This window comes from Chroicocephalus ridibundus, chromosome 1 (assembly GCF_963924245.1).
Source record: "Chroicocephalus ridibundus chromosome 1, bChrRid1.1, whole genome shotgun sequence".
NCBI lineage: Eukaryota > Metazoa > Chordata > Aves > Charadriiformes > Laridae > Chroicocephalus > Chroicocephalus ridibundus.
The window spans coordinates 36,765,163-36,779,324 of record NC_086284.1 but is presented as its reverse complement, the minus strand read 5'-3'; the positions used below and the strand labels follow the sequence as shown (position 1 = coordinate 36,779,324).

The following is a 14,162-nucleotide window of genomic DNA, read 5'->3' as shown; positions in this document are numbered from 1 at the left end:
ACCAAAAGCTAGTACAATCAATCTGGTAATATAAATGCAAATCAAGTAAAACTCAAAAGCTAATTGCAAAGGCAGGGAATGTCTTATTGACAAAAGCTTATTTTGGAATCATTTTGGATTTCAGACTATTTTCTTCAATCATTTGGCTTTCCCAAAATTCATGTCTGTTAGCAGTTACATTGTCTAATTTGCCCCAATTTATTACGCAAACATGACACAGACTTATTTATTCCGTAAGCACCACCCTTTCTATGTATCATTAGGTAGTAAATATAAATAAATCTAAAGAATTAAACATACTGCTTTTATTTTCCCCGTGTTTACCTCCATTCCTTGCAACAGCCTTAGTCATTACACTGTTAACTTTCACTTTCCTTTCTGGTCCTTTCCTAATTGTGTCACAGGAGTGAGCACAATTACATGCAGTATTTACACTTAACTATATTATTAAATAGTGAAGGGGATGTGTGGTTTTGTTACGATTTTCTGGGTCTTTTTTCTTTTTCTTAAAGCTAGAGTCTTGCTAGCTGCTGCACACTGACCAAAAAGTTCACACTGAACAGTCCAAAATGATACCGATATCCTTGTTCTCGGTGGTTATATTTCATTAAAAATCTATAAAAACACAAGATCTAGAAAATATCCCTCTTGCCAGCACTATTCAGAACTTGCCTACAATGAATTTTATCCGTGCTAGACATTATGGTCTCCAATTTCTTATTTCAAACTCCACTCAAATCCCTCTAGATTAGACTACCCTACCAAACGGTGTACACTACATGAATTTGTCATTTACTGTCATTCCCTTCTTTTTCCATATCATTTGGTAAACAGGTACTTAACTGGTTACAGAACAAGTGAGATCATATTACTTCATTGTATAATAATGCCGAGTATTTACCAAGAGGTCTGGGAAACCAATAACAATAGTAGCGTAATTATGTTCATCTGAGAAAATCCTGTTGGGGGAGCTGATCTTTTGTCCCACAGCTGCACTGAGGTTTTCTGAAGATAGCTGGTCACTCGAAACTGCATGCGGCACACACAGCTCTGACGCTAAACAGGGAAATTAAACAAAACGAACGTCATTAAATCCAGATGTGCAATAGGAAACAATATTAACCGTACGAGCGCTGAGCACTGGTCATTGCTATTACTTTGCGCATAAAATTACTAAAAAGCAGAAGATTTGATTATACTATACCGTGACACAGAAAAGAAGGCAGGAAATAATGTTATTTTTGCAAAGTTAAGTACTTAAAATCAGGAAATACTAGCTTTGTAGTTGCTTATACCACTTAATTTTGCCCTCTACTGTGCAAATGAGGCAGGAAGCCTATGGAGTAGACCAGCATGTGATCTCATTGAAGATTGTTAGAATGCAAATACAGAAAAAGGCAAAATGTAGGTTTGCACAGGTGTCAACGTGACATTGCTTGGTAGCTGTCTTGCTGTCTTTGCAATTTAAATGATGTTATTTGTAATACATTTTCTGGCAAATAATGGTCTAGTTTTCTTTTTCTTTAAGCTAGGTCAAACTAAATTTTATTCTGTGCAACTGTAACAGCCCTTTACCTTGCCTCAAATTATCAACACAGTCAGAACTCGTTATCTTTAGTTCTGCAGCATACACTGTTTCCACTTCAATGGGCAGACTATCTCCTTTACCTGGCAGCGGGAGAAAATCTTTCCTCCCTCAAAGGATGAATGGGCTACTGGTTTGGGTCAGTGGCAAACCCACACTGGTCTACCTTTTCTTAGTTCTCCTGCCACAGGTTCTGCCTCAAAGAATGAGAACGGTCTGAAGATGTTACATTCGGGGTCTGCTGGATGATTTGGAAAAAAGTGGAGAGGGGATATGATAACTTCTGAGATTGGAAGAGAAGAAATAAGATAACAAAGGATAAAAATAGCACAAAAAGCATGCAGCTATAAACTGTTCACAAATACTTTGGGACTGGAAATTATAATAACGTTTCTACCCATCTGAGGAATGATACGCTATAATGGTTTCTAAATAAGGGAATAAGAGGAAGGAAACTACTGTGCTCTGATGGAGCTTGATAAGTTGATAGAGTAAACTGTACAAGAGATAAAAAGGATCCTAGACATTTAAGCTGCGGCTAGAGTCTTTGGTATCCAATTTGTTGCTGTTTGTGTAAAATAAGCTCCATTTGTTATTTGTCAATCACATTTGCTTGTATCATATTTACACTGTGTTAATCTCATTCTTCATACTTATGCTAGCCACAAGGACCGGGATGAAACTTTTTTTCTCTTTAACAGATATAAAATGGTTTCTCTATTTTTTCCCCCTCTCTGTCTGAGACACGCTGGCAACAGGCCAAAGCCTATAAAGTGTTAGGTGGGATGCACGTGTACTTCCACTGTTATCAAATCATGTAGACTAAAGACTTTGTGCACCGTGATCAAATGCTCAGGGTTGAAAATGTCATCAGATCTGAAGACAGGCAGATCTTGAAGCCAGGCAGAATGATGACCGTTGGAGATTTCTGCCACCTTCTGTAGATAAGGCATGCCTCAATGCCTAGCACCATCTGGGAATTTTACCGGACAAATTGCCCCCGTCTTCTAACACAGGTGTGATGGCCTCAATGGCCTTCTGAACACTATCTGCAGAACTTTAGAAACTGTAACTTCTGTTCTGTTCTAACACTAGGTCTTTTGTATTTTTATGTGTTGGGAAATGTCTTCTAGCTCATCTGAGAGTGCGTAACAGACCTGCAGCAGCGTACAGACTGGACTCATCGACGTATTTGGTCCCTTCTATTCCTATGTTCTAATTCCTGCCTAGTCATCTTTTTTCCTTTTCCATTCTGTATGCTTGTATGTTTCCTGAAAGTCCGTGACTTAGGGCCTTAAATGTTACGATGAAACAAAGATGATTTATTCAAACAACCTGAAGTCTGAGCATGGAATTTGCCATGCTTTGTGAAAAGTTATTATTAACCAAACATGATAAGGTGAGGACAAAAAGAGAATCAAAAGAGAAGGTTACTCAGACCTTTAAAGTGAAAGAGCCTTGTTTGTGCAGCTGCAAACACAGAAATGATTTAAAAAAAAAAAAGGAAAGAAAAAAAGAAAAAAAGAATAAGCCAAGGTTGCATTCAATACCCGTTGTTAAGCCAAATCCCATGTCAGCTGGCTCTTCACTCAATGCATACAGCCGGCAAACCTCACTGTCTTCAGCTTCCATATGGGCACGCTTGGTCAAAAGAAATTTCCTGTAAAGGATACACACTTATAATAATTCCTGATTAAGCTTGTAACTCTAAACAAGGACTTTCATCTTCCGAAACAGCAAAAACATTCAATATTTATATAAACAAGGTTATCAACACCTTTTGCTAAAACTAAATACGATCTACCAAACATCTGTGAGACAGAGAGGGTAAGCCAGCAAGTGGCAGATTTGTCTTCTGGTAACTATTTACACACTTTTATTTGCTGTGCATTTATAAAAAGTAATATTTCTTTCATGTGACCATGAAAGTAAAGCAAGCAGGCACTAAGTCTGGACGATGTGGCTGTATTTCCAAAGCTAGGTCCACCAACATCCTCATTTCTAAAGATCAATACCACCTCAGTAAAGACAGTATTAGCAGGCATATAATCAAAGCTAGTCTAGGTTTTCAGAGGCATGAATTTAGGCAGGCACATCCTGTTCATTTCCTACTCTAAAAGCCTACCTGCACTTTCACCAGAGCAAATCTGCATCTTAAACACCAACTGTTTAAATCTAGCCAGTCTCAAAAACTGAAAAAACAACTCTGACACCAGGAATGAAATTCCTGAACATAAAACAAACACAAACAAGAAATGCTGGCATCAAGAAGACTAGGAATAACTAACTGATTTGTTTCATTTTCCACCAAGAGCCACCGGTCTTCAGCCGCCAGGAAAACAGATTTCAGATTGATCGGAAGTGAGATGGTATGAGTTTGACCCTCTAACACATCCAGTACAATAAGGCGGTTTCTGTAAAATTTGAAGCCAAGAAAAGAATAATCAGACAGGGATGTACACAAGGAGATCTGTTATAAATCAATATAATACAAGGATATAATTTACTCTCACCCTGCTTCCTTGTAGAACACCAGCCAGTTTTTGTGTGAAAACTCTCGGCACATTTTGTAGTTGCTCTGTATAAAAATATGCCATACAGCAATTAGCGTTTATTAGATTTGTCCCAGTGAGTTTCCCTGGCTCCCCTGAAAGGGTACTACATTTTTCCTTTATTTAGAACAATCCACAGCATATATTACCTCTCAAAATGCTATTTAGTCTGCCTTGTCCCAAGTCACATAATTGCATCACAACTGAGTTCATTATTTTGGACATAATCCCTTGTAACAAAATGTCCCCTTATTCCCATTTCTAGTTCCACAGAGGTATATTTTAAAGATACATATCCTCAGACAACAGAACTTATTATATTTTTCATATCATGTGTAAAGCATTTAAATAGACATAAAAGTAAACAATTAAGGCTGTAAAAACAGAAAGATAAATGATCCCAAGGCAGTTTTTCCAATATTGAGCTTTGATTTTAAAAAAAGGACTTAGTATAATAGAGGCAGGTTCTATTCCTCACCATCTCTTCTTTGCTGCTCCACCAAGATGTTCTCTTAGGAGACTCTTGAGCATCTGGTAAGAGCAACAGGCGGCGAAGGGCACCGTTGTTTGTATCCAGCAACAACACAACATTGCTCTGTAAATGAAAAGCAGACCCGGGTACATCTCAAGCCCACTTGAGAGACTACAACAAATCTATCTGAAGCGCTTTTGCAACTCTAGGACATTTTGAAAAGATGATCTAGACTTTGTTGGAAAACGTAGGCTAAACCTTCTTGGTTCATTTCAAAGCTCATGGAGAAATGTAATTGTAGAGGTTAAGTACATGCAAAAAGGGCTGGAATGATATTTCAGTTTTTCCATAGTGTTTTATCTATGCATCTCACATTCACTTCTGCATAGGCTCTAGGAAATAGCATGGTTTACATGTCTAAGCTGTAGTCAGCTACATGTGAAAGACATACCAGTTTTATTCTGTCAAGTCACTAAAATACTTCATTTCAATTTTTATGTTTTCTCAGCATTCTTCTAAAGTACCCATTGCTTAAGTTACACCAAAGGTGCAAAACTGCCGAGAGAAGAAATGACTTAGTATGTTCTCTCCAAGTTCATACTTATGATACTGTGGAGCCCATTAAATATCCCAGGGCGTGACAATCCTTCCGTGACCTGCGCGCTCAGACAGCTTACGGTGTCAGAGGCAGGACAGCCGTTGGAGGACAGCGGGATGACTCGAGGACGGAGGTCAGAAGCAGACAGGATACTGAACAGAGCAGTGCAAGGGTCCCCCACATCTCATATGTGAAAATATGGTATGCTAAATTTTTGAACTTCAGATTTCTCAGTTTGTTACCCAATGCCCCAGGGTCCATGCATGACGTCAAATGATGGGGACGTTTTAAACATTTCTTTTTACAAAGTACTTAACTAAAAATTCAAGAGTGCAATCATTCAGGGCTAACCTTAACCGCCAAAAATGAAATTTAAAAGGTACAAAAGAACAAGTTAATTAGGCCTTGGGTTGAATTTTTTGTTTGCCGTTCAAGGAAATATTAGGTTCTGCAAGGACATTAGGTTCTGCAAAGACTTACTAAAAGTAAACCGTCTACGTACAACATCTGCAATAACGCATGATAGACGTTAAGGGAGTAAAACATAAATTCCCACAAATTCTCCTAAATAAAACAAATACAAACAATCTGAGTCACAGGGGTTTTGTTCTTTTTGGGTACCCTTCATACTTTCACTAGGATTATTTGGAAGAATTAACTTTATTTAATAATGATAGTAATTTGAAGCTAAATATGGTAAAGCATTTGAAATATTACCATGTCATTTGGAGCATTTGGGAATTTCAGCTAGAGTTCAGTACCTCTAAAAAAAGAAGTTTGCTTATGTATTACAAACCAAAATTACAGAAACGCGGTTCAGGAAAAAAAAAATAGGGCATTTGCTTTGGATTTTGGTTTTCTGCCATGTTTTATTTATATAATTCTGCAACAGCATCGCTGAACCAAAGCAATGCATTAGCCTTCCACGTGAGATAAAGAACACATATGAATCAATTACATTCCTCCAATTAGCATTAAATTTATGAGAGCAGTTGGTAATATAAAAAGCCTCCCTACTCCACCCCTTTTGATGTTAATGGTTTCCTTCTGTGCTAAGTGACTGATGTATATTCTGTCTGTGTTTAAGAATAGATTTTTGCGTCACTTGCGAACACATCCAAGAGCAGCTTTGGCAACTCTTCAAGTGGGCTGGGAAAAGACGTTGGTGTGCAATTCCGCTGTGTTTGTTCTCGACTGGGAGAAAAGTAACCTTTGGGCGACCTCCCGACCCCGATGTCTGGAATTCCAAACTCTGGACAGATGCAATAACCAATCTCATGAAGTGGCGTGCCTTTATTTTTAGTTACTGCAAAGTTTCCCTTTCCTTACTGCTGTTTTTATTTTAGCCAGCATTTTCCTCTTAAAAGTCCTTAAACCAAACAGGGCTGTGATTTCACTTTGCTGGTATGGGAAGCTGTTCCTGATGGTCTCGCAGACAGAGAGGAGGGTTAGGGGAAGGAATACACACCAATTTCAGAGTGCGACAGTGCAAACAATTCAGTTTAACTCTCTTGTTTTCTTCTCCTTGTACGGCCTCATCGTTTTCTTCTCTTCTGCCCTTGATGCTCGCATCCTGAGCTCGCAAACAGAGGGCCTTGTTAGCTGTCAGCTTCAGATGAGGCTGCTCCTGAGCTTGGCAGGGTAACCCCTCTGCACCTCTCCTTGCCTCCTGTCCCAAAAGCACCTTTTCTATTAGTACCACTCATGGACCTCTTGAGTGAGACACACATAACAATCCTGACATGTAAATATTTGGCACAGATGCACAGATGTAGATATATCATATTGTTCCTTAGGCTCAAGTTGAAAAAAATCTGTGGAAGAATTTATGGATTTGGGCTCCAACTACCAGGCCTTCAGAGGTGGGAAATGTATGAAAGCAGATTACCGGTGTTCCAATTAATGCGAGCGATGTCTTTCAGATGATTTGGGAGACTTGATGGTACCAGAGATTTCAGGGAACTGAGAACAGCAAATAGAGATACAAGCTTTGTGCTTACAGAAAAGGAAAGTCTTCACCTTTTCTACAGAAGGTGCGCACCTTTAATTTAAGAACACCTTTCCTTTTCTATAAGGTGTGCTTATAGAAAAGGAAAGCCTTACATAAGAAACAACAACAAAAAAGAGAATTTAATAATTTCAACTAGTTTATGAAGAAAACACACCCTTCCTCCTGAACGGATGCACCAGAATATTATGGGGACTAGAGGCTTCAGGCGTTACTGCTAGTAGGTTGCAGGTCCTTCCATATGCAGGTCCCCACTCGTGTTTCAGGCCAGATCACAAACCATTAAAAAAAGTCTTCTTTTAAAGGATGTTTGCCATCTTCTACGTGCAGTGAGTGAGGTGGATCTCTGTCAGCTTCTGTGCCACAGATTCTCCCACTCCCTTGCTATCTGAGAGCTTTGACAAAGAGCTCCAGCAGCACGTGGGACAAGGAAAAGCACTTCCCTCCCTCCCTACCCCACTTCCTGACCAAGAAAGACAAAAGCAGAGTTAAAGGATGCTGGCAGGACACTGCCTGGGCAAAACTTGTTGTGCTCCCTCAGGCGGACTGTAGGTTACTCTCTCCGTCCAGTTGTAGCCTTTCAACAGTGCAAAATACTTGTACGAAAAAATGGAAGTGTGCAGTTAATTCTCCATGTGCATTTTCCTCCTATAATCCCATATAAAATCATGCATAAAGTTATCAAAATTCTTTTCAGTCTGTATTTGCTCTCCTCCTGAGCGGTAAAAGCAATAGGTGCAGAAAGAAAAAGAAAAGTGAAGTAGGCAGGCGTGAAGCCTTATAGGAAATAGGGGTATGCCCTGAAGTACTCGTGGGGAGGTCAGGGCTCTTTGAAAAGATGAATGCAATTCCCACCTTACGAGGAAATGACGTGAGATTTCTGAAGAGTCTTTTCAAAGTCTATCAGCTTAGTCTGAACTGAAAGATAGTCAAAACAGGCGGTACTGATCAAGACCAATGGCCACCGCAAGGAACAGAATCATCTACCCTTTCTTCCAAGAAGATGTAAAGGTGGCTTAAAAGCAGATAAATCTCTGGTTTGTGCTATTAAGTTAAATCCCCGAGGAGTTTAGTTTTAGTAAAATTTTATTTAAAAAGACAGGAAGGAATGGTGATTTTTCATTTTATTTCACTGGAGGGCTCTATTGAATCCAGATGGATGTCAGCTGGGAAATAAATCACACAAGCTTATTTGAAGAGCCACAATATCATCATCTCATCCTTTCCAATAAGTTTATCATCTGTTTAAAATTGTTCTTTTTTTATAACTTAATCAGAAACAATTATTTTCCGAAGACCTTTATTAAAACAAAGAATTGTGAAAAATCTTTACCTTTTAGTACTGTCTAATTAATGGATTATATAATTTATGAAATTTCAGCTGTCAAGTGGACTTCTTTATTTAACGAATGCAACTTCTTATTTCTACAGGTATTGTTAATACTTCTTGGTCTTTTTGCAAGTACACGTAGACAAACCTTTAAAGCATCACAAACATCATTTACATTACTTGTTTTTCTTGAAGATCTGCACCCTTAGCACAAGTAGCTAACCCTTGGAGCCTGGCCCAAAATACAGATGTGCCACTAATCTACTTGTCTTAATGTGTGAACGCTGCAAATTCTGAGCTTACGGCTGCCAGTGACCTTAGTACACCTGAAGGCAGGCACCTTCACTACATGTCAAGGCTACTTTCGTAGACAATGGAAAGAGAGAGGCACCTCCAGAGGGCAATTCATCATGCTCTACCTTAGCTGGGATGAGCTGCTCTTGCAGAACACCTTTATCCTCGCAACAGATATGGAAGGCACTTGGATGATTAGCTTAGACTATATGCTTACCTACTAACACCAATAATAATGGATTTAATTTCATATACAGCAATATCCACCTCATTTCAGAGATGCACAAAGGAAGCACATGAGTTTTCCATGGCTCCACTGCAGGAAGAGTTGGGAATAAAACCTAAGCTCTATGTGGAAAAATTAAACTACTTGAGAATCCCTCTTTTGAGTTGGTGGGAACTGAAAACGCAGAGATCCTAACATGTGAGCCCTGACGTAAGGAAGGATAGCAGTGGCTGGGAAGACTACAACGGCAGCATTCCGCAAGACAACCGCACAGGCAATCACCACAAGCAGGTAACTTCAGAATCCTATTTCTTCCAGTTGGCATTGCAAAGTGTCCAAGGCAAAACTAAAGAAGGCATAGACAGTTCTACTAAAGGCAGAAGAATTGTGTTTCTCCTAAGGCATCAAGCTTAACTGTTGTGTTTCAGACCACAAAGTGGTGTCAACACTTGACAAATGTTCCTGAACAACAGTATCACAGAGACACTAGTTACAAAATGACTGAAACCTACTTAATACCCCAACTCAATGTAGGAAAGGTTCTTTCTGATCAGAGTCTCTCACCTATTGAAAAATGGGCAGAAGAAATTCAGAACAACAAAAGAAAAAATGAACCCACAAAAATGACCAGATCAAATGCCCACGTCAAACCACTATGACTGGTAGGTAACATAACAAACTATTATTAATATTAAAAAATGAACAGCAGTAGCACTGTATCAACTGTTGTCTCTTCCCACTCCTGGGCAAAGAAGTTTTGAATTGGAAACGTTCCCATCAGTTCACTGATAGAAATGGAAAGTGCAAAGTACGTGGAAAGTATGCAATACTTGACTTTAAAAAAAGTATTTGAGTCACACCAACACTGAAGTCGTCAGTGGTTCTAAATTTGCATTCCTGATAAGCTACATGTCAAGGCTTACAGAGTCCTCTTTCTAGTCACGGTACTTCAGATGCTACAGAATGAGAAATATTAAAATTCACAAAACAAATAAAAAATGGTGGCACAAAGCAAACACGAGCAAAATTTTACTTTGTGACTCAGAGAACGTCTCATATACTATTTGAAAAGTAAAACAAGAAGAAGACTGGAGCAGAACTTAAGTTCACAGCATAAACCTGCTTACTTTGTACTTTGCATTTTGCAAACATATGCTGCTTGACTGAGATTCCTAAACTCAACTCGCTCTCTCCCTTTCTCCTCTAAGGCCATCAGTAAGAGAAATAAGATAAGCAGGTAGAAGTCAGCTTCAAGAATGCAGAAGGACACTGTCCAGCTAAAAGTGCAAGAGGAAAATCTCCACATAAAAACTAAAGTTGAAGGCAACTCCCACGGTAGGAAAAAAGAGAATATTCAGAAGGGGGTAGGCTTGTGCAAGCTATTTCATCTATAGAGGTAGACTCCTCATCAATCCTACTTTCATGATACTACTTTGCTCATCACTAAACATTTAGCTGCATTTTAATTTTTTTTTACCTCCTCTTCATGCAGAACCACTTGACCTTTGAGTGGATTTCCCAGCGGTGCCACAGTCACAAAAGGTTGCCAGACATTTCCGACGGTTCTTGGGAAGAGGTCATAAAGATCCACAAAGTATCCACTCTTACTAGAAACGTTCATGAAGTACAAGGAAACAGGATTGCACGTAGTAACGTAAAGAATATTTTCAGCTTCCTCTTCTAGAATAAGAAAATAAAATTAACGAAAGGCTACTGACATCATGCATTACTCTTCTGGAAATACATATGTCATAAACTTGGCAGCTGATATAGCAAAACGTACAGCGAAATTACCACCGCTGACACAGGAAAACGAAGAGAGAAATGGTATCTTGATACTAACTAAACATTAACAGACAGAATCTTGCTACAACACTTTTAACTCTTGAAACAAGTAGTCCAAGGCACATTAGTGTAGATATGACTGTAGTGCCTGCCAGCTGCTAATATACACAAAATCTGTCCAGATGTTTTTGTTTATAAACTTGGTTCTCCCTCCTTCTCTATCTTATCCTCCCTTTCAATTAATATATTTAATACTTAAACATGGGCTAAATGTGAACTTTGTATGGAACTTTTCACACATAGCATCTTCCTGACTGATTTCAGACAATTCTTAACATCAATCCAAAGCCATGTAATTTCCGTTTCGCTGTCATAAAAGTTTGTTAATGTATTTGAAACTACAGCTACAAAAAGAAAAGGCAGCATTCCAGTACTGATAATTAGTGATCTGCTTATAACACACAATAAAGTTTAGATATGTTTAATGAGGAACCCTAAAAACATTTATGAATATTCCCAGTGATGCCAGTCACTTTGGGACACAAGTAGTACAGGTAACTAAGGCAGGTTTGATCCAGTGAGAAAGAATTTTAATCGGTAAAGCACAGGGAAAAAAAGCACACAACTCTGCAAGTTACAAGATTTGTATTAAAACTGAATTGACCGAGAGAGAGAGGAAAACTCAAATCATTGTTTTTCTGAAGCAATACAGTGTTGAACATTAAAAACTAGACAGAGTTGCAATTTTGTGGCCATGTTCTAGTTTAATTATATATCCTTCTCTTAGTTTGAGAAGGATGCATATCCTTACCAAGACCACAATGTCTCAGTGAAATTATGCTCACATTTCAGTGGTTGATTTTGTATTTCATCTACTGTTAAAAAAAAAGTGCAAAAAGAACAATTATTATTCCTATATTCCATTCATCTACTCCATATTCTCCGTTCCCATATTTAAATTCTTAGTATTATTCCTATACTCTATTGCAAACATAGCCAGAAATACATACGATTGTAAATGCACTGAAGTGGTGTTCTTAGACTTTAGAATCCCTCATATTGCCCTTTTATATTCTGCCACTGGCTACCAGCAAGCACTTACGAAGTCAACAGCCAAGTTCGTCCTCATCTCTAGGATATTTCACGTATTTATAACACTGGGGATCATTACAAAAGTTATTAGCTTTTCTTACCACACCTTTTGTTACCGTGACATCGCAAACGAAGTTAACTTCGCCCAAAGGCAGTGTCCAGAAAGCGAGTTCTTCTGTAAAACTGAGGGACCTGGCTTCATGTCGTTCCAGTGGAAATCCTTGAATATTTAAGTACACAGGGCCCTAAACCAAATTATAACAATGAGGGCTTGCTAAAATATTTCACTCACCATTCTTTATGGAAATCTAGAAGTCTGCTTCAAGACTGTTAATAGTATTAACACTTGAGACTGACCAATTACTAAATCAATAAAAGGGAAAAGGAAATGCTTTCCTGCAAGCTCTCTGGACGTCCATACTGCCATTTTCTTTACCGTATCTTTAGTCTTTTATTGGTTTGAAACTATTACTGCTCAGTGGCATGAAGTACTGATAAAACACAGTCCAGGAAAAGAATAATATTTTTATTTCAAAGAAGTTGAAATAAATTGGTGATTTCTTACTACATAAAGTTTAAATCTCACCCCTGCGTCACATTAGCAGTTCAGTTTTTCCTTATTCACTGCAGTAATAATTACTGAAGTTAAGCCAAGAACTCAACGCTGAAAAGGACTTAGACGCTTTGGCTGCAGGTCAAACTGTACCAAAGGTTCAGATTCAAACTTGGCAGTGCCAAAGACCCATAAGAATTCAGCTGCATGCAAAATAGAAACAGAAAACAGCTTTCTTTTCAGCCTCTGATCTAACCCAAAAATTGAGATCTGGGGCTTGAAACCGGGCACCTCCAAGCATCCTACAAAGTTCCTTCAAATATGGTATTTTCAATATCTTTAGAAAAACCTCTTTTCAAGAACTCCTGACCAAACTTAAGGAATTTAAAGCACACCTCACGTTGTGAGGGCTAGGTATAAAAAAACGTTCATTTTTCTAGTCAGAATAGAAACCCCAAGAACAGGTAACAAGGACCACACTTTATATATACTCTTTCCAGGAAAAATTAATCACATTTTAGATCTTCACATTCCAATAACTAAAACCAGTATTATATGAATTTAAAAAAAAATAAATTAAAAAGACAAACCTTTACACCTATTTTTTGAGTTTCTGTTGGGCACAGCAGTTTCTGTCGTGCATTCTCTGGTTGATCGATTTTCCAGTAGCCGATAAATTTATGATCTGGTAATGGCAGTCTGTCAAACAATATAGGAACAAATGGATTTTTACATTCATTAACCAGCAGCTGACATGGAATAAATCATTTAAACAACTGCATTTTTCCAAAGAGACGCATCTGAAGATTCTCCTGAAGAAAATGCTTCCTCACTAAAATATTTCATTTTTTTTATGTTTTAAATCACAGAAATTTTAGCCTGCTAGAATACTAATACAGTCGCAACCTAAAAAGCATCATAAAAGAAGCAGCAATTCACATAATATGGCCTCAAAAGGAAAACATTTCCAGCCTGAATTATTTGAGATATGTAATAAAATACATCCAAACCATCTCTTGCTTTGCTTTATTCAGATCAGGCAGACAGTATCACTTAAAGGCACTACTGTCGGTGGCACACTCATCCAAAAAAAGCAGCAAAATAAGCGAACATTGTGGCAAGTTAACCATGCAATAAAAGTTCAACGAATTATTACATATATTTTGCCACTGACATGAACAAAGGCAAAGGAATACAGACGTGAGAGTATCCCATTGCCTTCCGGCCAGCACAGTATACAGAAAGGACAGGGACATCTTCAAAAGCCTCAGTTGCTTGCCGTGGTCTAATTTCTTCATTTCTGTACCTTTTATTTAGGGAAGATACATATGAGCCACAGCAAAACTCATTCATATAGGAAAAGAAAATGCTGGTGTATGACAAAGTACCTTGACAGCAAAATAGGGACAACACAATTTTTCTTTCTTTCCTCTGAAGCGATTTGCAAGCACTGAAAGCAGTTTGATTTCGTTAATTGGCGTGAATACCTTCAAGCTAATGAACTCCTCGCTTTTGGTTTCTTTTATTTGTGATCAGCTGCTCTTAAAGCGAGCTCCTATCAAAACTACATTCTGCGTTACACGCTGTTGCAAATTATTGTACAGCTACAGGACTTGGCAAGAGAACAGAAGACATTCCTTCTCCCAGTTTCTATAAATATCTCCAAA

General features: G+C 38.3%; 1 protein-coding gene across 2 annotated transcripts in view; it reads right to left on the bottom strand.

Moving 5' to 3' along the window:
• Nucleotides 1–14,162, bottom strand: part of VWA8 (von Willebrand factor A domain containing 8) — a 204,453-nt gene that overhangs the window by 58,449 nt on the left and 131,842 nt on the right. The window contains exons 27-34 of one of the 2 annotated variants that reach the window (XM_063335017.1): nt 13,086–13,194; nt 12,049–12,187; nt 10,543–10,745; nt 4,616–4,732; nt 4,099–4,163; nt 3,874–3,999; nt 3,136–3,245; nt 902–1,056 (exon numbers count right to left, since the gene is read on the bottom strand). In XM_063335017.1, the coding sequence (XP_063191087.1) occupies nt 902–1,056; nt 3,136–3,245; nt 3,874–3,999; nt 4,099–4,163; nt 4,616–4,732; nt 10,543–10,745; nt 12,049–12,187; nt 13,086–13,194 (1,024 nt within the window). Of the gene's footprint in view, nt 1–901; nt 1,057–3,135; nt 3,246–3,873; nt 4,000–4,098; nt 4,166–4,615; nt 4,733–10,542; nt 10,746–12,048; nt 12,188–13,085; nt 13,195–14,162 lie in introns of both variants that reach the window. The other variant, XM_063335028.1, reaches the window with a different exon arrangement.